Consider the following 26,515-nt stretch of genomic DNA (forward strand, 5'->3'; position numbering starts at 1 on the left):
AACTGTAGCAGTGATCCAGCAGAAGACTGGGATGTGACACATGATGTGGAGGCTTCGTGATGTCTTTATGTGGGAGATGATTCTTCTGGACTGCTCCTCATATCTGAATCTCTTCCTGAAGTAGTCCTCCTTCTGAGGGTCAGTGAAGCCTCTGACCTCTGTCACCATGTCCACACACTCAGGAGGGATCTGATTGGCTGCTGCAGGTCGTGTGGTGATCCAGAGGCGAGCAGAGGGAAACAGGTTCCTCCCGATGAGGTTTGTCAGCAGAACATCTACTGAGCTCGACTCTGAGACATCAGTCAGGATGTCATTGCTGTGGAAGTCCAGCTGAAGGCGACACTCATCCAGACCGTCCAAGATGATCAAGACCTGGAAGTGTTGGAAGCTGCAGATTCCTGCTTCTTTGATTTCAGGAAAGAAGTGATGAACAAGTTCCACCAAGCTGAACTTCTTCTCTTTCAGCACATTCAGCTCTCTGAAAGTGAATGGAAATATGAAGTGGAAGTCCTGGTTGGTTCGTCCTTCAGCCCAGTCCAGAGTCCACTTCTGTGTTAAGACTGTTTTCCCGATGCCTGCCACGCCCTTTGTCAGCACTGTTCTGATTGGTGGCTGTGTGTCAGCTGAGACTTTAAAGATGTCTTCACATGTGATTGTTCTTTGTTGTGTGTCTGTTTTCCTGGATGCTGCTTCAATCTGTCTGACCTCATGTTCCTCGTTGACCTCTGAAGCCCCGCCCTCTGTGATGTAGAGCTCTGTGTAGATCTCCTTCAGAAGAGTCGTCTTTCCTGCTTTAGAGATCCCCTCAAACACACGCTCAAACTTCTGCTTCATCTTAGATTTGAATTTACGACGACAAACTTCAGCACGAGTTCCTGAAAGAACAAACAGCACAGATCAGTTACTGAATGATGACATCACTTCCTGTTTTCCTGATAGAATTCACACATGAATATATTTCAAATGGACAAACATCACGTGTTATTTAGCGTCTGTGTTAAATGTGGACAGAAGTCCTCTTACTGCTCAGCAGACAGTCAGCCAGCTCATCATAATTCATTGTCCTCATCAAGGTCACTGTGAGGTTCAAGAAAACCAGTCTGCTGCTCCTCTGCTCCTCATCCTCACTCTGACTCTCCAAGTATTCTGCATCATCTGTCAGGAGAACCTTCTGGATGCTCTTCAGCTCATTTTTAACAAACATCAACATGTTCTCCTCGAAATTCTGCAGCAGAATATAAACATGGACGAAGAAACTCATCACTTTTTTACAAGTGAGGATTTTGTCTCCACAACATAGTATGTTTTTATTGAGTGAGTTTCTCTCGACTTTGTTCAGACTGAAAAGTTAAATATTTTAATGAAAGATCTAGATAGGAATTTATCAAAATAAAGCACAAATAATTCAAATCATCACTTTCAACAACAGTAAATCCATGAATGATGCTCTCATGAATATAAATGAGAGAATAAACATCATCAAAGTGTTTGTTGCTGCAGCATGAAGACATTATGAACAAACTGTTCAATGATAATATTTGATTGAAGTCAACAGACCAGAAACTTGTGGTTCAGGTGTGTTTGATGCTGCTGAGCAGATGGAACCCTGAGAACCTCTGAGCTCTGCTGCTTCACTCTGTGGATCAATCAGAAACAGTTTACTCACATTATGTCTGAACACAAACAGCTTCAAGTTCACATCAACCTGCATCATTATTCAGAACACTCAAAGTGGTTTTTATGGTCGTCTTCTTGGTCCTGCTGATCCCACTGAGAGTCAAACAGGTGCACTGATTGTCCGTCCACACAGGACCAAAACACTGACTTTCTGGATTTATTGTTGGAAAAGATGAATGAATTTTCCAGGCAACAATTCCCTTCCACAGGCTTGGCAGGACGGCCCACCGTGCCAAAAATAGTGAGCGCTCCTCCATCAACACAACAAAATTAAAAGCTTTTGCTTTGTGCTTTTAGCTTGAAAATACAGATTAATCAACTGTTTTCAACTTTTCATGTTTGTACTCAGGATGGTATCATTAAGATTTTAATGAAACTAATACTCATAGCAGTACAGTTTACATTGATGTATATTTTTTTTATTTTATTTTGGCATGCTAAATTCAAATTGACAATAGAAATGGGTGATTTGCAAAGAGAGAGAGAAAGAGAGAGAGTTCAGTGCTCAGAATAGAGGATAATATGAGGACTCCAATCAGTACTCCTCACGCTGCCTATTAAACATGAATGTCCCTTCATGGACAGCAACATGATGCCTCCTAACCGGGCAAAATATTGATGAGGTGCCCGGATGTTACTGCTTTTTCACTGTGGATACACAAGTAAACGCACATGGAAAAAGCTTGCAAAATACATGTTAAAATATCATTCTGACCTGATATCCAGCCAGTAAAATAATTTTACATTAAATTATGTAAGCAAAGTATTAAACTTACTCTGACACACACACATTCCCAAATATTACAGTTGAAAGTTACACGGATCCGATCTGTTCTGCAATAAAACAGCAGCTCAGCTGAGCTGAAACGTCCTGCTCAACTCATCAGTCCATTACTATATATATACATATATATATATATACATATATATATACACACACACACACATATTGATATAAAATAAATTATTAACTTTGACAGGATTCCAAAAAGTTCTCCACCATGCGACGTAAATCTTCCACACAATCCAGACGGGCACAAAGAGTACATTAATTAATTCCACATGGTCCACATTAATTAAATCCATTTTTGTATAGTACTGAATAATTTCAGCTTTGAATTAAATTCCATTCAAGGTTGTTTAAATTCTCAGATTTCATACACAGGCATGATGGTTTACACCAGTTTATTGCCCAAAAATCATGGAAAAAGTAACAAGAATATCGAAAACTGTTTAATTATAGAAGGAAATGTTGTTTCCCATCTTCCTCTATTTGTGGCTTTGCCAACATGTGCAGCTTTCCAGCATTTTGCACCTGTTTCTTGATGAGACTCATTGAGCGTCAGTGTGCGCTGCCTACTGAGTTGCCCTGATGTAAAATGGTGACCACGCCTCCTCACCATGACACTTCTCAGTGCGACTGCAGACTCTAGTACTCATATTAACCTCTGTTGTGCTCAGTTACAGACTGAACCCAGACATGCAGGTGTTCTGTCGTGATGTGCGGGTTTGTCGATTTATGCGTCCCAACACAAATCGTCAGTTCCGTGACCCGACAATATTGTGCTCTAAATACAGCATGCACACGCTAATTTGAACTTTTAAAATTGGAAAGACACTTATCACTGTTCTATTTTCATGTAAAGACAAAACTTATGTGCGTTTCCTTCAGTGGGGTAGCTTAAAGTAAAGAGAGGCACCGTCAACCCGACGGGGGGAAATGTGGACGGGGGAGGTGTGAAAGTCTGGGTAGAGAGAACTTTGCATGGGTGCACATGCACAGTTGCGGAGGGCTGGCTTCTTGATAGGAATGACATCTTGTTGGGACATAGACAGAAACTGCACAGGATGTAAATAGAGAACAAAGGTGATTTATTTGACCAAAACACTGGAGTCCAGTCCAAACAAACAGAGGGAGTTCAAAGGCAGCAACAGGAGTTAACATGTAACACAAACCAAAACGCAGGTAAGAAACAACTGGGGTAAAAGCATCGACTTATATTTAATCCTCTAGATGGCAACAGCTTTGGATGGAGCAGCTTTCATTTCTAGAAATCTGGCCAATTTTATTAAACCCTCCAAATCGTGACTATCCAGGGTTGGGACCAGGAAGCAGAGTTGTAGTCTTACACACCTCTCTGCAGCTTCTCTCCCCCTGCCATCCCCCAATACCCCATCCCCGTAGAGTCGGTGCCTGCTCCCAGACCACCAATAACCAGTAAAAATCTATTTAAGCATAAAAATTCAAAAAGAAAAATAATATAGCACCTTCAATTGCACCACAGACTAAAAGAGTTAAAAGTGGTTTATTAAACATTAGGTCTCCCTCTTCTAAGTCCCTGTTAGTAAATGATATAATAATTGATCAACATATTGATTTATTCTGCCTTACAGAAACGTGGTTACAGCAGGATGAATATGTTAGTTTAAATGATTCAACACCCACGAGTCACACTAACTGTCAGAATACTCGTAGCACGGGCAGAGGAGGAGGATTAGCAGCAATCATATAAAGCATCAGATAAAGCCTTTTATTACTCCAACTCCAGTTTCTGTGAGTCTGCATTCTGTGTCCTGCATTCTGTTCATTCCTCACCATGAATCCTGACAGAATGAACTGGCCATACAAGGACACAGCAGACTCAAATCTGACCGCCCAAAACCTGGACCTGGCCACCATCAAAGACATTTTTTCTGAAATAATTTTTTTCTTCAACTGTTTCCATTCATGCCATACCCCAAAGAAGAAATTTGATTTTCTGGACCAAGCCTGGAACCTTGTTGTCGCTGGCTGTTTGACTTCTTCCCAGAGTTAGAAAACCTGGATGATGTATTTGCTGCAGGTAGTCTTCCATCCTGGGTGTCGCAGCCTGAACGCTTCCTGCTGTCCTGTTCATCTTGCTCTAACAGTGAGTCTGATTGGAAAGATATTGATGATGATGATTGTGAGGAGGATGTTGATACCTCATCAGAAAGAGAGGGAATGAGGCTTCAAGACACTGCTATCATTTTGTTTAAAATCCAGGAATTGTTTTTTGAGTTTTTTGGCAATCCAGGGCAGCAGTGAAAGCAGGGTATTTTTTCTGCTCTTGATGAGATATTGCAGACTGAACCCAGTTTGGTCCAGACATTTCCAGAATTAGTTAACATTAAAACCCTGTTTGAGCAAGGTCGGCTCCCTCCGTTCATTGAGGATCCGATGGACTATCTTTTTGAAGCTGAACTTACTGAATCCTGCCATGAAACACCTTGGGTGATAACACTCTCTCCTGCCATTGTCACACCCCCACAGAAGGGCTTTCTGACCACGCCCACTATTCCAGCTGCATTGCCATCACAGTGCTCTTCCACCCAGAAGTGGGCAGAGCTTGATCAGCCTGGTGGGCCGGTCCCGCGATCTTACGCCGGCACCTGTGCTGGCTGCACCCACACCAGCTCCACGCAAACTACGTGCATCTTAGTTCCAGTCAACGGCACCTGCAACCACTCCGCCTATGGCTCTGGAAGCTGTAGCATTGCCTGTCTTCCCTGTGCATGCAGGGCCTTCAGGAAGTGACACGTCTTCACAGCAGCTGACATCACCTTGTCCGCCGTCAACGGTGCACCAGCTCCAGGAAACTCTGGTTCCAACGCCTCGGTGAGTCTCAGTGGGGCTCTCTGCAGTACCACCTGCCGACACCGTCAAGGCGCGCACACCACCACAGACTTCTGCTACACCTCCACGGATCACACCAGCAGCGATCGCATCGACCATGACACGCACAGCTCTGCCACATTCCCTGGCTTTGGATGAAACCATCCCAGTGTGTGCTTCATCACCAACATCAGCGGCTTCAGCTGACGCAATCACATTGCCCGCCGCGCCACAGATATCTACGGTGCCGAAGGAGGTGGTTCCAGCACCCCCACCAGCAGCCTCACACCTTAAAGCGGCTCCAGAATGGACTGCTCCATGCACAGCCCCTGAACCAGCTGCGCGCACGGCACAGAGCTCATCTCCACATGCGCCACAGAGGAGAATTCACCCCAGAACACTACTTCCGGACTTTCACGACTTCCCTGCACTACTGTGGATTCACCAAAAAAACCACCAACTCTATCGTCTTCATGACTATGAGTTTTGCTTATGTTTATTCTTTTGGGCAACTCTGCTTGCTGTGTTTTCTATCGTTTTCATTTGACATGCAGTCTGACCTATTAAAGCAATGTTTTGTTCCTTTTTCGTCAAGTCATCTTGTTACATCAGTGATAATCCTTTCTCTGGTCTGGTACACCCCGTTTTTCATGTTTTTATATATGTTAAAATCACAAAGAAAACCAGTAATTTCCCTGCATGACGTATGGGTAAGGTTCTTCGGTTCCTGGCTTAAGTTGCCCATTTTTTGTTAGCCCTCAAGTGCATTCCACCAGTTTTTCTTTTTCATGAGTTGCCTGCTATGGTTTGGGTCCCATTTACTTGGTTTGGTTCATTGGTGTCTTAGTGTTTTCATGATATATTATTTTGTTTTCTGCATTGGTTGGGCCCCAATTCCAAGTATAATTTTTCTTTTGATCTTTTTCCCATCTTTTCCAGTGATTTGTCCATTTTCTTTTGCTCCCCTTTATGGTGTGTTTGTTTTTCTTATCTCATCTTTTCTTGGTTTGGTGCCCCCTATTTGTCGATTATTAATCTGTTTCCATTTTGTTGCCCTGGTTACGGTTTTTCTGGTTGGCTTCTTCATTTTTGCCCATTTCTAATGTTGATTTACCCCCCAGGTCTTTTGTTGGTTTTCACTTATCTCAATTCTTTTGCTGATTTAATTAACCTGGATTACTTCTGGCTGAGATCCTTATGTTGGATTTTTCACATGGTATATTCTATTTTTACTGTGGTCAGGTCCCCTTTGTTTTTCACCAGTCCCTCCTCCACTCAGTTGTTTTTTTTTTTGGGTTGCTTGGTTTTTGATGGTTGTTTTTTTATTTCTTTTGATTGCCCGCTTTGTGTTTTTGTTTTGGATGCAGGCACACGTGGCTTTTCGGTCCATTATTTCTTTAATTTGTCCCCCCCGCTATGCTGGACCCCAATGATTTGTTCCCAGTAAGCTGTTTGGTTTTTCTGAGGTTTTGGCTCCTGCATCTCCCTTTAGGCCTGCCTCTATCCCTGCCTCAGCTTCTGGTCATCTTGCCCACCGTTTCCCCAAGAAGTGTGGAACTTTTGGTTTTCATGGTCGACCTCCTGCTCTTGGTGTTGGTCTACCTCTTAGTCGACCCCCCCCCCCCAGTTGTGGTTTTGACTGGGGACTGACAGGTTTTCTGTTTCTGTTCTTGCCCTTTTGGCCTCTGGCATTGGGGATCATTTCCGGTGGCCCTTGACGTACACTCTTGCACGTGCTTGTTTCATCTTTGTCTCTGTTACGCGGCACCTGCGCTGGCCGCACCCACACCAGCTCCAAGCAAACTACGTGCATCTTAGTTCCAGTCAACGGCACCTGGGTCAAGCCATCACTTTACCCAGCTATCTTAGCTAATTATAGGCCAATCTCCAACCTTCCTTTTCAACAGCTAACTGATCATCTGCAGAGGAATGGTCTATTTGAAGAGTTTCAGTCAGGTTTTAGAATTCATCATAGTACAGAAACAGCATTAGTGAAGGTTACAAATGATCTTCTTATGGCCTCGGACAGTGGACTCATCTCTGTGCTTGTTCTGTTAGACCTCAGTGCTGCTTTTGATACTGTTGACCATATAATGTAAATGGGGAGTCTTCTTCACAGACTAAGGTTAATTATGGAGTTCCACAAGGTTCTGTGCTAGGACCAATTTTATTCACTTTATACATGCTTCCCTTAGACAGTATTATTAGAAAGCATTGCTTAAATTTTCATTGTTACGCAGATGATACCCAGCTTTATCTATCCATGAAGCCAGAGGACACACACCAATTAGTTAAACTGCAGGAATGTCTTACAGACATAAAGACATGGATGATCTCTAATTTCCTGCTTTTAAATTCAGATAAAACTGAAGTTATTGTACTTGGCCCGGCAAATCTTAGAAACATGGTCTCTAACCAGATCCTTACTCTGGATGGCATCACCCTGACCTCTAGTAATACTGTGAGAAATCTTGGAGTCATTTTTGGTCAGGATATGTCCTTCAATGCACATATTAAGCAAATATGTAGGAATGCTTTTTTGCATTTGCGCAATATCTCTAAAATTAGAAAGGTCTTGTCTCAGAGTGATTCTGAAAAACTAATTCATGCATTTATTTCCTCTAGGCTGGACTATTGTAATTCATTATTATCAGGTTGTCCAAAAGTTCCCTGAAAAGACTTCAGTTAATTCAAAATGCTGCAGCTAGAGTACTGACGGGGACTAGAAGGAGAGAGCATATTTCACCCATATTGGCCTCTCTTCATTGGCTTCCTGTTCATTCTAGAATAGAATTTAAAATTCTTCTTCTTATAAGGTTTTGAATAATCAGGTCCCATCTTATCTTAGGGACCCTATAGTACCATATCATCCCAATAGAGCACTTCGCTCTCAGACTGCAGGCTTACTTGTAGTTCCTAGGGTTTGTAAGAGTAGAATGGGAGGCAGAGCCTTCAGCTTTCAGGCTCCTCTCCTGTGGAACCAGCTCCCAATTCGGATCAGCAAGACAGACACCCACTCTACTTTTAAGATTAGGCTTAAAACTTTCCTTTTTGCTAAAGCTTATAGTTAGGGCTGGATCAGGTGACCCTGAACCATCCCTTAGTTATGCTTCTATAGACTGCTGGGGGGTTCTCATGATGCACTGAGTGTTTCTTTCTCTTTTTGTTCTGTATGCACCACTCTGCATTTAATCATTAGTGACTGATCTCTGCTGTCTTCCACAGCATGTCTTTTTCCTGATTCTCTCCCTCAGCCCCAACCAGCTGGAGGTTTCTTCCTGTTAAAAGGGAGTTTTTCCTTCCCACTGTCGCCAAGTGCTTGCTCACAGGGGGTCGTTTTGACCGTTGGGGTTTTTCTGTAATTATTGTATGGCTTTTGCCTTACAATATAAAGCGCCTTGGGGCAACTGTTTGTTGTGATTTGGCGCTATATAAATAAAATTGATTTGATTTGATTTGTTTTGTCCTTAGGTTCACTTACTCTCTTGCACTTGTCTGTTTCACCTTTGTCACAGTCCCCCTGAATCACTCCCTTAATCTCTTGCATCTTTTCGCTCCTCTTGGATTCACCCAACCACACCTCCCTTCTGGAACTTTCATTCACACATGCACCTTGTTAAACTAATTACCTCACCTGTGTACTTAAGGCCTTCACTTTCTCCACTCCTCTGCCAGTGCGTTTGACCTAGTCTGCATTCCAGCCTTGTTTTGCTCCTGACCTTTTGCTCAGCCGTGTATGACCTTGCTTTGTGTTAGACCCTGTTTTTTGCCTCAGCCCTTATACTTGGACTCATTGTGCTTTTTTGAACTGTGCTTGTTTTTTGACTCTGATTCTGCCTCAGTCCTGACAACATTGCTACTCTGTGCCACTGAACCCAGTTTGCTTTGACCACACCTCAGCCTTACGTCTACCTATTACCTCTGCCACCTTGACTGATCACCCGTGTACAAAATCTGTGCCACTTTTTCCAGATAAAGATTTTTATTACTCCAACTGCAGTTTCTGAGTCTCCATTCTGTTCATTCCTCACCATGAATCCTGACAAGTCTGTATTATAAGTAATATAAATGATGTAAGGAAATTACTGAAATTGCTGAACAAAGGTTGGAAAATGATTTATTTTTTGTGTTGATCTGTATTCTGTAAAGCAGCGACTTCAGTTTTACTGCCTGAATGGTTTGTTGTGATAAATATCTCACCATTCGTTTTGTGATTCATTTTGAAGTCTCACTTTCATAAGTCTCAATTTATCCCTTTTTAATCAGCCTCAGATTTTTTCTTCACATCAGGTTTTCCATCCTGAGATATTCTGTCAGAGCAAATTCATAGAATGAAAATGTTTTTTCTCTCAAATTGGTGGGTCACATGACAGTCGCGTTGACATTGTATATTCTACTAATATAAGAATATACATGAATGAGATTTATTTCAGCCTTGACCACATTGAATAATCTTACTTTCCCCCTGGCTGGTGTGGCTGTTTCATTTATTTATGTTATTTGATATTTTCGCGGAGAAGTGCTCCGTAAAAGTAGCGCCACAGTTGGGTCAAGAGCAGTCTTTAATATTAATATCTTTAATATAATGCAAGCGTGTGAAGCTCTTACTTTCACCCCTGATTTTTTTTCCCCATTTTTAACTTCATAATGAAATGAATTAAGGATCAGACTAGTATCTGGTGATGGTTTTATTTTCTATGTGGACTGTGACCAAGAAATTCAATCAAGTCTATTATATAAATTATCTGATCCTGTTCTGTATTTGTTTTGACAAATATTGTCTGTACAAATGTGGGACAGAATTTGAATAAATGTAACAGCACAGAAAATGTAGATTTATCCTGAAACTGTCTTAAAAACATTGATTTCTATTTATGTCTGGTTGTCAGACACTAACTAAGATGACGGCGCTCTGGCAACAGCCAGAGAATGAGCGCATCGCCCCGGTCCTCCATCTAGTGAGTAAATAGAAATCGATGGTAAAACAAAGGACAATGAACACAGAGATGTCAAACAACAGAAAAACTCACAGAGGTGTCAAGAAACAAACAACAAACTGGGAATGAGAGGTGACAAAGAATCATTTGGCAAACTCAAAGCAGAACGGTGCAGCACTTAATGTAACACAAATAAACAGACAAACAACAGGTGTGAAATGTAACAGGTGTAGGGGAGACCAGGAAACAATACACACCTACAAAAACACACAGAAACTGACAAACACAAAGTGACACAAACCTCAAAGAGCCCTGGGTGTGAGAAGAACCAAAACATCTCAAACTAAAACCAAAACCAAATACAAAAACCAAAGAAGAAAAGGCAGAAAACTAAAGTGGAACTCAAGGATGCAAACAAGTACAGAAACAGAGAAACCACACGACTAACAGACAAGAACACAGAACTGAACACAACAACAATTAACGTAAGGAGAGAGAGAAAATATAAATATAACAGAAAAATGGGGGAGGTGATGGTCTAGTAGTTAAAGCGTTGGGCTTCAGACCAGAGGATCCTCGGTTCAAATCCCAGTCTAACCGGAAAATCACTAAGGGCCCTTGGGCAAGATCCTTAATCCTAGTTACTCCTGGTGTGTAGTGAACACCTTGTATGTCATCAGCCTCCTTGGGGTGAATGTGAGGCATTATTTGTAAAGCGCTTTGAGCGTCTGATGCAGATGGAAAAGCGCTATATAAATACAGTCCATTTACCATTTAAAATACCCTCAGCCATATGAGCATTTTTATGTCTGCCGAGGACACATTAAAATCATCCTCAATTATTTATTCCTTCATTTGTCTGTTAGCAGGATTACGCCAAAACTACTGCACAGATTTTTTTTTTACGAAATTTTCACCACAGATAAATATTAGGCCATGAAAGACTCAGCATTGTCTTCATCATAATTTGCAGTTGTTTAATTGGTATCCCAGTGTAAAGTCTATCCCCCTTTTAACATCAGTGACAGCTTGGAGTCTTTTGTGGTCGTTGTGGTCGTGGCTCTCTGATGGTGAAGCTGCCACTGAATATGTCTTGGACTTTATTTACATCAATTATGAAGACATAAAACAATATGGCACTTTATGGTAAATCTGCATGGAGTAGACAGTTCTCAAAAACTGAGTGACTGTGCAAGAAGGAGAAGAGTGAGGAAAGCCACCAAGACACCCAGAAGAAGTTCTCGGCTTAAGTGGCTGTGATTGGAGAAACTGTGCACAGTGCAAACTTTGCATTTTGTATCACCAGTTATACAGCTTCATGATGAAGAAGAACAGAGGAGGATTTTCTTAAAAAGACTTAAAAGGTTAGTTACAAATTGCAATACGGTACATCTGAGATACAAGACTAGATTTGATCTGTTTTGGTGAAAGAAAATTCTTCTCTGCTCTACTCGACTATGAAGTGAAGAGAGTTGATGGAAATTTGTGCACAGAGCGCCGACTCTCCAACTATATCTGTGATGTGTTGGTCAGGATCAGATCATTCTGAACCACCCTTTAAACCTCCAGTGGAAACCATCTCTCCTTTGTGTCTGGTCAAAGGACTTTTAGTCTCAGATTTGTACGGAGGCCCCCGAGGCTCAGGTGGAAGGGAATTTAACACACTTTTGTAAACCATGTGCACAGATTCCTGTGTTTGTCAGCTTCATGGGCCTGTGTGTGTGTGTGTGTGTGTGTGTGTGTGTGTGTGTGTGTGTGTGTGTGTGTGTGTGTGTGTGTGTGTGTGTGTGTGTGTGTGTGTGTGTGTGTGTGTGTGTGTGTGTGTTACATAATTAATTAAATAAAACTATTTATGCTAAAATTCAGAGGCTGAATAATGTTGAAAACATGAACACAGTCAGATTTTAGTGTCAGTAAGAGCTCACTTCTGTCCAGCAGACGCTCGTTGTCCTTTGAAATCAATGAGACGGAACATAGACCTGTCTCTCTTCAGAGACACCAAGCTGGGTTCAGGTTCAGGTCCAGCAGAGGGCGCTGTGTCCTGCTGTGGTCTGGAACACACACAAAGCTCTGAGCAGTTTTTGAAAAGAGTACTTTCAACTAAAGTACAAGTACTGTTACATTGCTGAAATAATACTAATTTACAACTAAAACTTTGAGTGTTAAACAGTACTTTAGTTGAAAGTACTCTTTTTCAAAAACTACTGTATTTTCCTGGAGTATAAGTCATGGTTTTCTTTTGACTTTGTGAGGTCCTGTGACTTATCCGGTGCGACATTTCACCAAAAAATACGTAGTAAGAATACAAACTACTTTTTACACTTGCTATTTAATCAGTTATAAATAACCAGTGAAATCAAATCATTGATCCGTGTAGAAAATACAGACTGGAGTATAAGTTACACCTGTTAAATGTGACTCTTGAACAGTCAAACCCAAAGTCACACCATTTATTTCTCATCAGCTCTTAAATGTGGTATTTTTCTGCATTGTTGTTGTGTACTATTTATTACTGGGATTTACTGTTTAATTATTACAGTTTATTTTGTTTTGATTTGATTCCTGTTGAAGTCCGATGTCCCATGTACAACCAAACTAGTAGGACTTACTTGTTATATATATATATATATATATATATATATATATATATATATATATATATATATATATATATATATATATTGTTATATATATATATATATATATATATATATATATATATAACAAGTAAGTCCCTTCAGCTGCTCCCGTGTTTTTCACTCAGGGTCGTCACCACCAGCAGGTCAAAGGTGGACCTGCATGTTGAATTTTGGCACAAGATTTATGCTGGATGCCTTTCCTGTCACAACTCCACATTAAAAGGAGTAAAGTAGCAGGGCTGCTCAAGTTCGTTCGATCTATCTATATATACAGAGCTTTGTGAAGAAGTGAAAAATAATAACCAATGTCTTCAGAAACTGGGTTTTCCTGCAGTCGTGGAGCAACAGAGCTGCACCATCATGCAGATTTTCATATTTAGGGTGTTTACGCTCTGTTTTCACAGGAAATTATTATTATTATTATTATTATTAGATTTTTGGGGCTTTCCTGGACCATCAGCACCAGCGGTCTGCAAAATCCTCAGTCAGTGAGCGGGCTGCATGTGCTAGATAAAATTTTTGAATGGTTTCCAGCTGCCAGTCTCTAACAGTTTCTGAAAAAATTCTGATGGAAAAAAAGCCCAAATCATTCCGCCATTTCCTGACAATAAAAATCCGATGAGGGGGGGTTGGACCACTCCTCACTCAAAGCCTGCTCACAGGCAAATGACGCAACCGACAGGCGTGGAAAAACTCACGCATGCGCACGAGGGTTCAAGCTTGTCTGACGCAATCACACGTGATTCAAATCCATATGGTTTTTGAAAAAATAATAAGGTCGGATACTTTTCTAACAGACCTCATATATGGAAAATAAAGATACAAAAAAATGTTGCACTATTCCCAGTTTCTTCACTCAACACCTACAGAAGCCAAACGTTCTTCCAGAGTTGTGTCTTGGTGGCTTCCCTCACTTGTCTCCTTCCAGCATGGATATTTAATTTGAGGACTGCCTACGTGACACAGATTTACCATAAAGTACCAAACTGTTTGTATTTCTGAATGACAGTGATGAATTCATTCTTACATTTCAAGTAGACTGCCCTGTCCCAACCTTTTTTTCATGGAAAATACTGCAGGCCTTAAATGTAGGAATGGATATATGTCAAAGAAGAAACTGAGATCTGGTCAAATCTGAGATTCTACCAGTAGAGACTGCCATCTGAGTCTCTACTTGTAGAGTCTCCAATCGGAGAATCTACTGGGATTCTATTGGGATTCTGCCCATAGATTCTCTACGGGCAGAATCCCAATTGTAGCAGTGATCACCAACCCTGTTCTTTGAGAGCATGTTTTCCACGTCAACCTACTCAAGTTTTTTTTTTTTTTGTCAAAAAACTGGTGTCTTCTGGCTGTAGACTGGCTGAGCACACCTGATAGAGTTAATTGCCTGGGAGTGGATCAGGGAGAGCTAGAAAACATGCAGGGCAGGTGTCCTCCAGGAACAGGGCTGATGACCCTGCAGTAGTGACTCCGATCAGAAACTGTGCGAGTAGAGTTTCCACTGATTACAAGTTATTACCTTCTTCCTTGATTCCTTCTTATTTGATTCCTGTGATCACTTCAGCATGGTGTTGCTCTCATGTGAAGCTGATATGACAGATATTTTTTCTTATTACCATCGTAAGGTATTGCTTTCATTCTATGTCGGGATATCATCTTGTCATGATAATGAATGACCTGGTAGAATCAGAGTCTCTACTGGTGTGAGCTCTGAGTGTGAATAATCACGTTGTGGCAATGTGAGCTCTGAGTGTGAATAATGACAGTGAGGTGATGTGAGCTCTGAGTGTGAATAATGACAGTGAGGTGATGTGAGCTCTGAGTGTGAATAATGACAGTGAGGTGATGTGAGCTCTGAGTGTGAATAATGACAGTGAGGCGATGTGAGCTCTGAGTGTGAATAATGACGGTGTGGTGATGTGAGCTCTGAGTGTGAATAATGACGGTGTGGTGATGTGAGCTCTGAGTGTGAATAATGACAGTGAGGTGATGTGAGCTCTGAGTGTGAATAATGACGGTGTGGTGATGTGAGCTCTGAGTGTGAATAATGACGGTGTGGTGATGTGAGCTCTGAGTGTGAATAATGACGGTGTGGTGATGTGAGCTCTGAGTGTGAATAATGACGGTGTGGCGATGTGAGCTCTGAGTGTGAATAATGACGGTGTGGTGATGTGAGCTCTGAGTGTGAATAATGACAGTGAGGTGATGTGAGCTCTGAGTGTGAATAATGACAGTGAGGCGATGTGAGCTCTGAGTGTGAATAATGACGGTGAGGTGATGTGAGCTCTGAGTGTGAATAATGACAGTGAGGTGATGTGAGCTCTGAGTGTGAATAATGACGGTGTGGCGATGTGAGCTCTGAGTGTGAATAATGACGGTGTGGTGATGTGAGCTCTGAGTGTGAATAATGACGGTGTGGTGATGTGAGCTCTGAGTGTGAATAATGACAGTGAGGTGAAGTGAGCTCTGAGTGTGAATAATAACGACGGTGTGGCGATGTGAGCTCTGAGTGTGAATAATAATGACGGTGTGGTGAGGTGAGCTCTGAGTGTGAATAATAAAGACGGTGAGGTGAGCTCTGAGTGTGAATAATAAAGACGGTGTGGTGAGGTGAGCTCTGAGTGTGAATAATAAAGACGGTGAGGCGATGTGAGCTCTGAGTGTGAATAATAATGACGGTGTGGTGAGGTGAGCTCTGAGTGTGAATAATAAAGACGGTGAGGCGATGTGAGCTCTGAGTGTGAATAATAAAGACGGTGAGGCGATGTGAGCTCTGAGTGTGAATAATAATGACGGTGTGGTGAGGTGAGCTCTGAGTGTGAATAATAATGACGGTGAGGTGATGTGAGCTCTGAGTGTGAATAATAAAGACGGTGTGGTGAGGTGAGCTCTGAGTGTGAATAATAATGACGGTGTGGTGAGGTGAGCTCTGAGTGTGAATAATAATGACGGTGTGGTGAGGTGAGCTCTGAGTGTGAATAATGACGGTGAGGTGATGTGACCTCTGACCTGGTCAACATTCACAGTTTCAGGTTCTAGTCTCACCTCTGATCTTTGATCTGGATCTCATGGTCCCCACACAGACCGGTTTTTGGGGGTCCCTCCTCTGTGTCCTCACACTGATCCATAGCAGATCCACACCTTCACACAAACACAACAACATGCTGTTACACAGGATTTCCCAGCATTCCTCTGTGTCACATGACAAACTCAAATCTCTGTTGCATGTCTGTCTGAGTATTTATGAGGTCAACACCTCTTTTCTTTTTCTCGCACATATTATTGAAGCGTGTTTTTATATTTAGTCGTATTTTGTCATTAAAACCGCTGATCAGCCACCTGCAATGATTAAAAAATAAGTAAAAACTGTCAAAAAAGATGAAGTGACTTTAATTGAACTTTTCCTTGGAAATTTATGTTTTCTAATTCTCTGCACATTCATCTCATGAAAGTTATTGTGAAGTTGATCTTGACAAAATTGATGGAAAAAATGGAGTTAAGTGTTTTTGATCTGGTTAAAATTATTACTTCATCATTAATTTATTAATCAAATCTACATTTCTTCTCAAAAATCTTTGAAAACAGTTGTTTGACAGCAGCTTGTGACTCATCTTGCTGATGACGATGTCTTTGATTGATTGCAGTCGGCATTTAGAATTTATCACTCTGTGGAGACGACAGTAAGATGGTGGATGATCTTCTGGTGATGGATCTTTGTGCAGCGTTCAACACGGTTCAGTAATTTCTTACTCTTATCTTCTAACAACACTGAGATGATGGTCATTGGTCCCACAAAACAGACATCGGATTGATCAGCAGCTAATAGTAAAGTTGGAAGCATGTGTCATTTTTCATAATAAAAACACAATCTCCAGGTGATCACCATGACCTTTGACCTGCATTTTCAAGACATGACAAAGAATACTTTCACGAACAGTTTAATCTTTTTTTTGTCTTTGGCAGATGCACAAACATTGATTCATGCCTTTGTTTCATAGATTCGACTGTTGTAATGTCTGTTTTCTGTCTTAATGTAGTCCAGCATCAAAGGCCTTCAGATGGTTCAAAAAGCTGCTGCTGGAGCTGTAACCAAAAGGAGAAACGTTTGTTGGTCTTCCTTCACTGGGTTCCTGTTCATGGTGAGCTCAGATATTCAGGTTTTATTATTAACATACAAAATCCTTCATAGACTGGCACCTCCCAGTTTGCCTGATCTAATTAAACCTGATGCACTGACATGTGCTGTGTGTTCTCAGGATGACTGTGTGTTCTGAAGGTAAAGAAGAGCTCAGCTGGTCACAGAGCTTTTATTCTGGTCTGGATGATCTTTCTGGTCCGTACCTGGTTTTCTCTCCCCCTCCTTTGTCTTTCTGCCAGTGGAGCTGATCGTTCCCTACACCTGTTCCCTACACCTGCATCTAATCAGCGGCATCCTATTTAACCTTCAGCTAAACAAGAGGAGACCACTAGATTGTTCTGCATTCTGAATGGTAATGCTGGCCTCAGTTTGTGGTTTCCAAATGGAATTGATGTGCTGGTCTGTGATTTCTGTTTGAAGAAGGAACCTAATTTCTGTCCTTTGTTTTCCCCATCTGCAGCCACTTCCAACTGGATCACCTCACCTGCAACCCGTCCTCCAGTGTCTTCACCTCCTGGTCTCCATCACTTTGCTAACAGAACTGTCATCACCCTTAAAATAAAACATTTCCTTTTACGACTGCTTCATCACATCAATGAATCGTCTCCAGTTCCGGATGGGATCACAACAACATTTTCTTATCATTCACCCGTTTTGTGGAATCATCTCCCTGATGAGATAAAACAGTTTGAGTTTGTGGAGATGTTTAAATCTAGATTAAACACTAATCTGTTTTCTAAATTTTATAATAAACAGACTTTGGCTCAATCCCAAACCTCTTTCTTCATCTTCTACTTGTTCATGTCCCTTCATTTTGTACGTTCTGGTCATGTATAGGATGTCCCATTCCTGTCAGGGATACAGGGGGAGTGGTCATCTCTCTCCCACCAAACAGCTCTCAAGACTGAGTTGTTTTCAGATGCAGATGTTAAACAAAGGGGGACGCAGAAATACCTGGAAAGTTTTGTCATTACTCAGTTTCAGAACAAAGATGGGTAATTCTTAGACTACGGGCACTTATTATGTCCTTTGATCATATTGTATGAAAAACAGAAAAAAGGGGAAATTTCACACTTTTATAGTTATCTTTACAATGAAAGTGTGTTAAGAAATGTGTTCTAGTAGTCTATGATGACTTTCACCTTTTTTCAGCATCATTATATGCAAATATTGCCGTTTTGTGCTTGTCCCACACCCAGACTTTTGATCTTCAATGATAAAAATGAATGGTAAAGAAACGTTTTTTCTAATGTTTTAAAATATCTCTGAATAAAATATCAGTAAAATAATCAAAACATAATTGGGGTATTCAGTGTCATACAGCTGTTGTGATTTTTTTAAACAAAATGTAGTTGTCCCACACTATTGCCGTAATTTCCACCACAACACTGTAACGTCCCTTTAAACTGTTTGTATGAAAGATTGTTTGGGTAGTTTCTATGGAGATAAACAGTGACATCAGAGCACATGTGTATAGCGCCAAATCACAACAAACAGTTGCCCCAAGGCGCTTTATATTGTAAGGCAATGGTGTGGTGGAAATTACATTTACAAGGCCAATAGTGCCCGTAGTTAAAGAATCACCCAGATGCAGTGAAAAATCAATAAATACTAGTACATATGGAAAGTAAGACTGGGAAAAAATAAAACAAGAAAAAGTGAATTTATTTAATTCCCAAATCATCTGTTTCATAACTAATAAAACCAAACATTGCTATAGTTAAAATCTCTGGTGTGTTTTCTGCACATTATTTTTGACAGCTTTCACAATATTTCTCCCAGTTTCCTCACGCTGTCCGAGTGAATTCTACCTCATGTTAGTGGTTCCTCACACTCTCATTTTGACATCTGCTCCATGTGCATTTGCAGTAACTCCTTCCTGTCCCTCGGGCTTCCAGTTTCATGTGCACTCAGACTTCCTCATTGTTTCACACATTGTGTAACTATACAAAGCCAGTCACTGAAGTGCCAGACTGTCTTGCTCTGATTTGTACTTTCTTGTGTTCTTTATTTGCATGTTGGGTTCGGGTTAGTTGGTATGTTGATTTGGTCTGTACTGCCCTCTTCCTGTTGATTTTGAGTACTCCTTTCCTGCTTCCATCATGGGTACCATTGCCTGATGGACTATCTTCCTTTGTACAGAGCTCTCGGCTGTGTCCTCATCCATTCTCTCCGTTTCCACCTGGATGAATTTACAGTACGGACTTCCTCTGCTCTGATTGTTTCAGTTATTTCTGTCCTGAATAAAACTGGCTGTTCCTGAATGCCAGTGTTGTTCTCTGCACTGGGGGCTTCAGTCCAGTTGTTTCAAAGAAAACATTTCATGGAAATGCCAGAATTTGCAAACATCATAGCAGCAAAATAGATAAAACTTCCTGTTTGACAACCACAGCTAGATGGTGCTGTGATAGTGCTGCTGCCATTTTAGACTGAAACCAGAAATGGAACAGAACACAATCTTCAGACAAGATGAACAAGAAAGAGAATTCCAAATGGTAGAAAAAAAATTATGTTAAGACAACCTCTGCTGGGCATATTGCTGGCACAAGAGTTTTGTATAAGATCTTGGATGGTCTGAGGTCCATCCATGCCCCATTCTAATGTGGACCTGCATCAGGAAGGTCATCCATCGTAACATCAACATGTGGATCCATACTGGATCTATGGTGGAGACCGAAATAAAATGAGAAAAGCCAAAAGATACATGTGAAGCTTTCCTTTGAAAGCACAGCAGGTAGCTCAGTGGAATAAGAGTGGAGGCACCAACATGTAGGGTTTTTGTTTTTTTTTTGTTTTTTTTTATATTTTTTGTCCCAATTCTTGTCAAATGTCAATGACCTTGGACTTCACACTTCATCTACATTTTCCCAGACCACCCAGCTGTAAATGGAGACCGGTTTTGGTTGTGGAAGAAATTATGTTGCAATCTAACATCCAATCAGCTTTTACAGTTGCACAGCAGAAATCAGATTTTCAGTCCAGGTCAGTCTGTTCCATTTTAAAGACGCGAGCAAATCTCCACGTTCACCCAGCAACAGCTCCTTAGAAACAAACAGAGGGACACCAGACGAGCGAGATGATTAGACAGCACAGAAACCTGTGTGAAAATATTCCATCTATGACATCACTGACATGTCTGTTCTTGAACAAACACCATCACTGTCTCAGTCATCCAGTAAATAACCACGTGTGATCTGCTGGTTGATGCCAACAGAACTTCTGACAATGTGTTTATATATATATATATATATATATATATATATATATATATATATATATATATATATATATATATATATATATATATATATATATATATATATATATATATATATATATACGAGGTCTGTCAATAAAGTAACGGTACTTTTTATTTTTTCAAAAACTATATGGATTTCATTCATATGTTTTTACGTCAGACATGCTTGAACCCTCGTGCGCATGCGTGAGTTTTTCCACACCTGTCAGTGACGTCATTCGCCTGTGAGCACGCCTTGGGAAGGAGTGGTCCCGCCCCCTCGTCGGATTTTCATTGTCTGGAAATGGCGGAATGAAAAGGACTTTTTTTCCATCAGAATTTTTTCAGAAGCTGTTAGAGACTGGCACCTGGAAACCATTCGAAAAATTTATCTGGCTTTCAGTGAAAATTTTACGGGCTTCATGTTGTGGGCTGGGGTGTTTGGCTGGCTTTGTTTTTGTTTTCTGTTTCTCCCACCAGGTGGTATGCGTTTAGGACTGAGTGGTTGACGTGTGGCTGAGTTTGAGGAACTAACCCTGAACACCTGAGGCTTGTTATCACGTGCAGTTCATCAGGACTCACAGCTGTGGTGCATCTGTCTTGATCAGAGCATGCTGCATTTAAACCTTGAATACAGAGTGTATGATTGCCAGAGACTGACTTTGTGACCAGACGTGTGAGATTGATGTTGGGAGAACAATCTCACTATAACGGACGCAGAGACCACTCCAGGTTTGACGCCATGGTCTGTGAAAGAGGATTGTGTGAGTTCTCACGCTCTTCAGCACACTTCCTGAGGTAAATTGGTTTTTGTGACTTTCATGAAGTAAAGACAGTAAATTTGGTGTCCCTCACACCTTGTTATATTGAGCTGTTACGCTATGCAAATCGTCTAATCAGCTTCTACTGCAGTGGAGATTTGAACTGAGTTGTTCCGTGCCTGCAGGGAGAGAAGCTGATTGTATATTTAAGCCAGGAAGTGTTTGCTGATTGTGTGCACCTTTGAGCTGTCTCTCTGTGTGGAGAGTGTTGGACTCACCTCACGGTTTCTTCTTCCACAGATTCAGTTTGTCGCGGCCACCTGGGGGGTGTCGGTGGGGTCCTTGGGTCTGAACTGCTGTGGCTCCGGTCCATTTGCGCTGCTGGGAGCACGCCGTTTTTCCACCTCACCAGACCGCTGACTTTTGGTTATTTATCACACTATTCACCATGTTAATTAAAATCTGTTATCCTTTGAACCGTGCTCTGCTTATTTTATGCTGGGTCCTGTCAAACGTTGGGTCGGTTCTCCGCCCGCGTCCGACACATAACACTTCACAGAGAATAAGGACTTTAACTACAGCTTTAAGGACTGCTTTAAGGACGCTCGACGCGCCGCGCTCCGAGCTGCGACGATGAGGCACAAACCACTGGATCATTTTTAAACGGATGGCTCTGTGGATATGAGACCGTCGTGTGCTCTTTCTCTGGTTATCACAAGAGCTGGACATCAGCCATTTTCCGGCAAATTTCACTTTTAACAAGAGATTTTGTCATGGAAAGCCGCGCGTAGGCTTCGCGCGTCACGACCGATTCGCTGATGAAGCAAGACAAAGGAACACCTCCATTTTGGAGTGTTAAAGGATAAGTTGGGACATGTCCAGCTCTCCACAATTTCTCTTATACTCACTCAACTGGTAAGCACTGAAAGCCGAGATAGGCACATTTCCAACGTGAAGGCTTTGTTGATCCGGGATGTCGTCTGACTTTCACAAAAAGGCAGAAGGCGTGGACATCAGCACTTTTTCGTCACATTCCACTGTTACAGGAGTTTTTTTCATGGAAAGAAAAGCAGAGGGATGCGCCATGGAGCCGTTCATTACGTGGCACAAAACCACCTCTTTGTTGGTCTCACAGGACGGCTTTCAGGTGGATTTCAGACGGCTGTCGGTTGCTTTTCAGTTGTGTGATTATTCGAGAAATTGAGCATGAGCTGGACATGCCCCAACATGTCTTGTGAGTCTTCATCACAGCGTTGCTGTGTGCCATGCGGCTCCACCGCAACGCGCAGCACTCCTCTGCACGTCTGTCTCAATGTGCCGAAAAAGTGCTGATGTCCATGTCTTTTCACAATTCCTGTGCTAGTCAGAAGACAGCGTCCAGTTTAGAAATGAACGGCACATTCCACTGTTACAGGAGTTTTTGTCATGGAAAGAGGAGCGGAATTCTGCGCGTCGCTGCTTGTCAGAGCTAAAAAAAAAATGCTATGACAGGTGTAAGAGTATTTGTTTATTTGACCTTTTACATGTATTGAATTTTTTTCCCGACATCAAAAACAAAACAAAAATTCAGGCTTTTCAGGGGGCCAGTGAGCTATTTTTTAATTGTTCACTATGTCAAAAGAGCCCACAGATACATGTGCATGGTGGTGGCATGTTGTGAAGAAGTAGCGGTGACACAGTGATCAAGTGTAACATGGCTCACCTTGGTGAACACGCATGTGATCATCTGAGGCTTTTGGTGCACCCGTGTGCGTTGGCATCGTCTGATTGCCTCGTGGGCGCGCCTGTGCTGTGAACATCAGCAATCACACATCACATCACATAGCTGTCCAGTCGGCTGGCGCTGTGACACACAGGAGGTCTGGGTTTTTCTTTACATTTCTGTTGAGGTGTGGGATTGGGACATACTGTGGTGTTCCACAGCTGTCAGCTGAACTATCATGGACGTGACAGCCATCCAGCTATGCGCACTGACAGTGATCACACTGCACTTCAGCCACCGTCCGAGCCTTCACAACCTCAGCCGCACCTTCATAGGCTTGTGGTGGTGGGGGGCACCGTGCACTCACACGCCATCTGTGTTGCTTGGTAACAACACACTAGTGCGGCACTTAGAAAATGTGCAGCTATTTGCACAGCAAATTCAAAAGTAGTTTGCCTGCTCTTTATTTTCATGTGGGCTGCATGAATCGCCCCGCCTTTTTTAAGCCCCCCACGAGTGGTGTTGGATATTTCTGGCTGGCACCTGGACTCCAGCCGACTCCAGCAGAGACTGGATTGAATGACCATTCATCCGGCATTCAATGACTTTCAGCCACTGGTGTGACTGTTGGGTCGATGGTGTCAATCAGCCACAGTTTGACATGGATGATTGTTTTGTACAGCTGCTCTGCCACGGCAGGATATGTCCAACCTGCGTACGACATGCTGTTCAAATGCTCCAAATACGATCAGATTGCAGTGTGACCTCATCATGCCCGCCGTTCGAATGGGTTTCCAGCACGAGCGACACGTGAATATAGAGTGCATGTGTCGTCCCCGAATGAATGTTGTGACTGCTGTATGAGGTGTTCGAGTGCTTCTCCGATTTCCAACAAGTGCCATTTGACTCCTCCTTCGTGCCCCATCCTGACTCAATCGTGCTGTATGTGAAGGGGCCCTAAAGTGTGTCTTGTCATAATTTTGTCATTAAAAATCTGGTGACAGACCTGCATTTGTTTAATTTTTTTTTTTTTTTTTTGCTTAAAACCGTCAAAACACAACATGAAGTGATTTTAACTGTAGCTTTTCATTGCTGTTGTGAAATCAACTGTTCTAGTTAGCCACGACGACCAACAGCTTGAACCTCCACAACTAGCTACAGCTAGCCATGACCACCAACAGTTTGAGTCTTTGTAGCTAGCCTCTATACCGAGCCAGTGCCAGCAACAGCTTGGGTCTTGCCTGCTATCAACTATATTTGATGAAAGTGGACGGATGAGTTACACTAGGATGACCATATTTTGATTACCAAAAACCAGGATACTCGGCCCAGCAATGAGATACTCAAATGATACTTGAAGTTTACTCAAAGATGAAAAACAAAGAAAACCAGGACATCATCACTTTCAAAACTCCAGGAAAGCCAGGACAGGACATGTTCTAGGAAAACAGGACGTTTGGTCACCTTAAGTTACACACACTCATCCACTCATCTTCAACTGGTTTCTTCAATGAAAGGTCACGGGGAGTTGAACATGCATTTTGTAATGAGCCCCACCACTGAGGACATCAATGAAATCAAAATGTCACTTGACTTCCTGACAGAGGAGGTTCTAGCAGTCAGACTACAACACAAACCAACACTGGACTTAGTATTTGAAGTCAAGGCACTGAAACAGCAGAATGCAGAAGAGAATCATCTATCTGGAGAATCAACTGGCTGGTTTGGAACAACACACAAGGATGAATTCCAATGTAATCAGTGGACTGGAGACAAAACCTTGGACTTCTGCCAGTGCTGTGATGAGAACGAGCGGTGTGGGAGCCGACAAGCAGGAGTCTCTTTCTGTGGAGCAGCATGGAGACATGTCACCCACTGCCACAAAAAAACAGGACTGATCAGCTGGTTATAATGTGAGATTTGTGAACAGAAATGATAAAACTGTATGACTCAAACAAGGAAAGAAGCTAAAGAGGTCAAATATTCATCACAATGATCACAAAATGCAACACAGACAAAGCAAGAAAGACCCAATTTCTGTGGATGCAGACGAAGAGACAATCTACATGGACAGCAAACTGTGAAGTTTACAAAAACTGAAGGTAACCCCAGAAGACACAGCAGAACTGGACAAAAACAACCACTTTTTCCAGGCTAACAAGGTATAAAAGACATTAAAGGGAAATGACCAAACATCAAACATGACAAATTCTGACAAATATCAATTATGTCCAAATGGAGATATTGATCGAGAACAAAAACAAGCACAGAATTTAATTTAACCAGGTTAGTCCCACTGATACAAGATCTCTTTTGCAAGGGAGACCTGGACAATTATAAAGTTTCAGCTGTAAATGGTACCACCATCAGCTCGGGAAGCAGTTATCTTATAGTCTAATAGCCAATCAGCTTTCAGTTCTTATCAATGGAGATTCTTTTGAAAATGTTGTAAATCACTCAGACATACGTCTTACAGGAAGTATCTGCATTTTACACTTTCAGAGCACAATTCAGATTTTCAGTCCAGATCAGTCGATGAGACTAAGGATAATCAAATAGGTGTTTGTAGGTGAAAAACATCTGCTGTGACCTCAGCTGTAAAAACAGTCACTCTGCTTCACTCTTTGGACACATCCAGAGTTTGAGAATTTCATTTTAAAGACACAAGTAAACCTCCAGAGTAACCAGCAAAAGCTGGACAGAAACAAGTAGAGGGACACCAGATGAGCGATTTGATTGGACAGACAGTGTGTGTCTGTGTTCCTGAACAACCTCCATCACTGTCTCATTCATCCAGTAAATAACCATGTGCAATCTGCTGGTCAACAGCCAACAGAACCTTTTCCACCCTCACACCAGGATCCATAAGAACAACCCCATTCCTATGACGGAGAGATGGAGGCCATTCCTCCAGGAAACACAGAACATTTAAAACTTCATGAAATCAGACAAAAGTCAAATACTGACCTGATCATCAGCAGACAACAGAAGAGATGAAAACACACAGACAAAGGTGGAAGAACAAGATTGAGTTTGTCAGAAGAACCTCTGAAGTAAACCTCCACAGCCTCTTTACACTCACAGAACTGTAAGTGACACAAACGTCTGCATCAGCTGAACCGCACCTTAAATGGACTTTAAGCTGAAGCTCCTCAGTACAAAGTCCAACGTGCTGATAACATTTAGTGTTTAACTGCTTCATCAAAGGTTTATGAGGGTTATTGTCCCAAACCTGTGATAACGATTCCTCTGCATCCTGACTGTTTCTGTGCATTTTATAACTGTCATGAAATTATTCCTGGTTCAGTTGTGAGATGAAGTTGACTGATTATTGGAGGATGAAAAATCCCACTTTTACACAACATACCTGGTTTAATATATCTAACAATGATCCACACTGAAACATACACTGAATGTTAATTTCACACAATCTAGTCCATTATTAATTTATTGTAGATTCTTGTGATTCATTCAGAGTCACCACAGTGGATCCATGAATTTACACTGTAAAGGTTTATGTCCTTACTGATGCATCAACAGATGTTCATGGATTCCAACATGTGGGCTTGAAGCAGGTTCATTGTCTGATGTAGTTGTTGCTTAAGTCTGGAGGTGATTCCTCCAGGAAACAAACAATAACATTTAAAACTTTATGAAATCAGCCAAAAGTCAAATACTGACCTGATCATCAGCGGGCAACAGAAGAGATGAAAACTCTTGGACAAAAGTGGAAGAAAAAGACTGAGTTTGTGAGAAGAACCTCTGAGGTAAACCTCCACAGCCTCT

General features: G+C 41.8%; 1 protein-coding gene across 1 annotated transcript; it reads right to left on the reverse strand.

Annotated features, from left to right (window-relative positions):
* Nucleotides 1–26,515, reverse strand: LOC117503804 (protein NLRC3-like; the record flags this gene model as incomplete). Its single annotated transcript, XM_034163068.1, has 5 exons — nt 26,411–26,515; nt 15,936–16,031; nt 1,558–1,636; nt 1,024–1,225; nt 1–875 (listed from the first exon to the last, which is right to left on the reverse strand). Coding segments are annotated over exons 1-5 (1,260 nt in total), but the record flags the coding sequence as incomplete, so codon positions are not given.

This window comes from Thalassophryne amazonica, chromosome 22 (assembly GCF_902500255.1).
Source record: "Thalassophryne amazonica chromosome 22, fThaAma1.1, whole genome shotgun sequence".
Lineage (NCBI taxonomy): Eukaryota > Metazoa > Chordata > Actinopteri > Batrachoidiformes > Batrachoididae > Thalassophryne > Thalassophryne amazonica.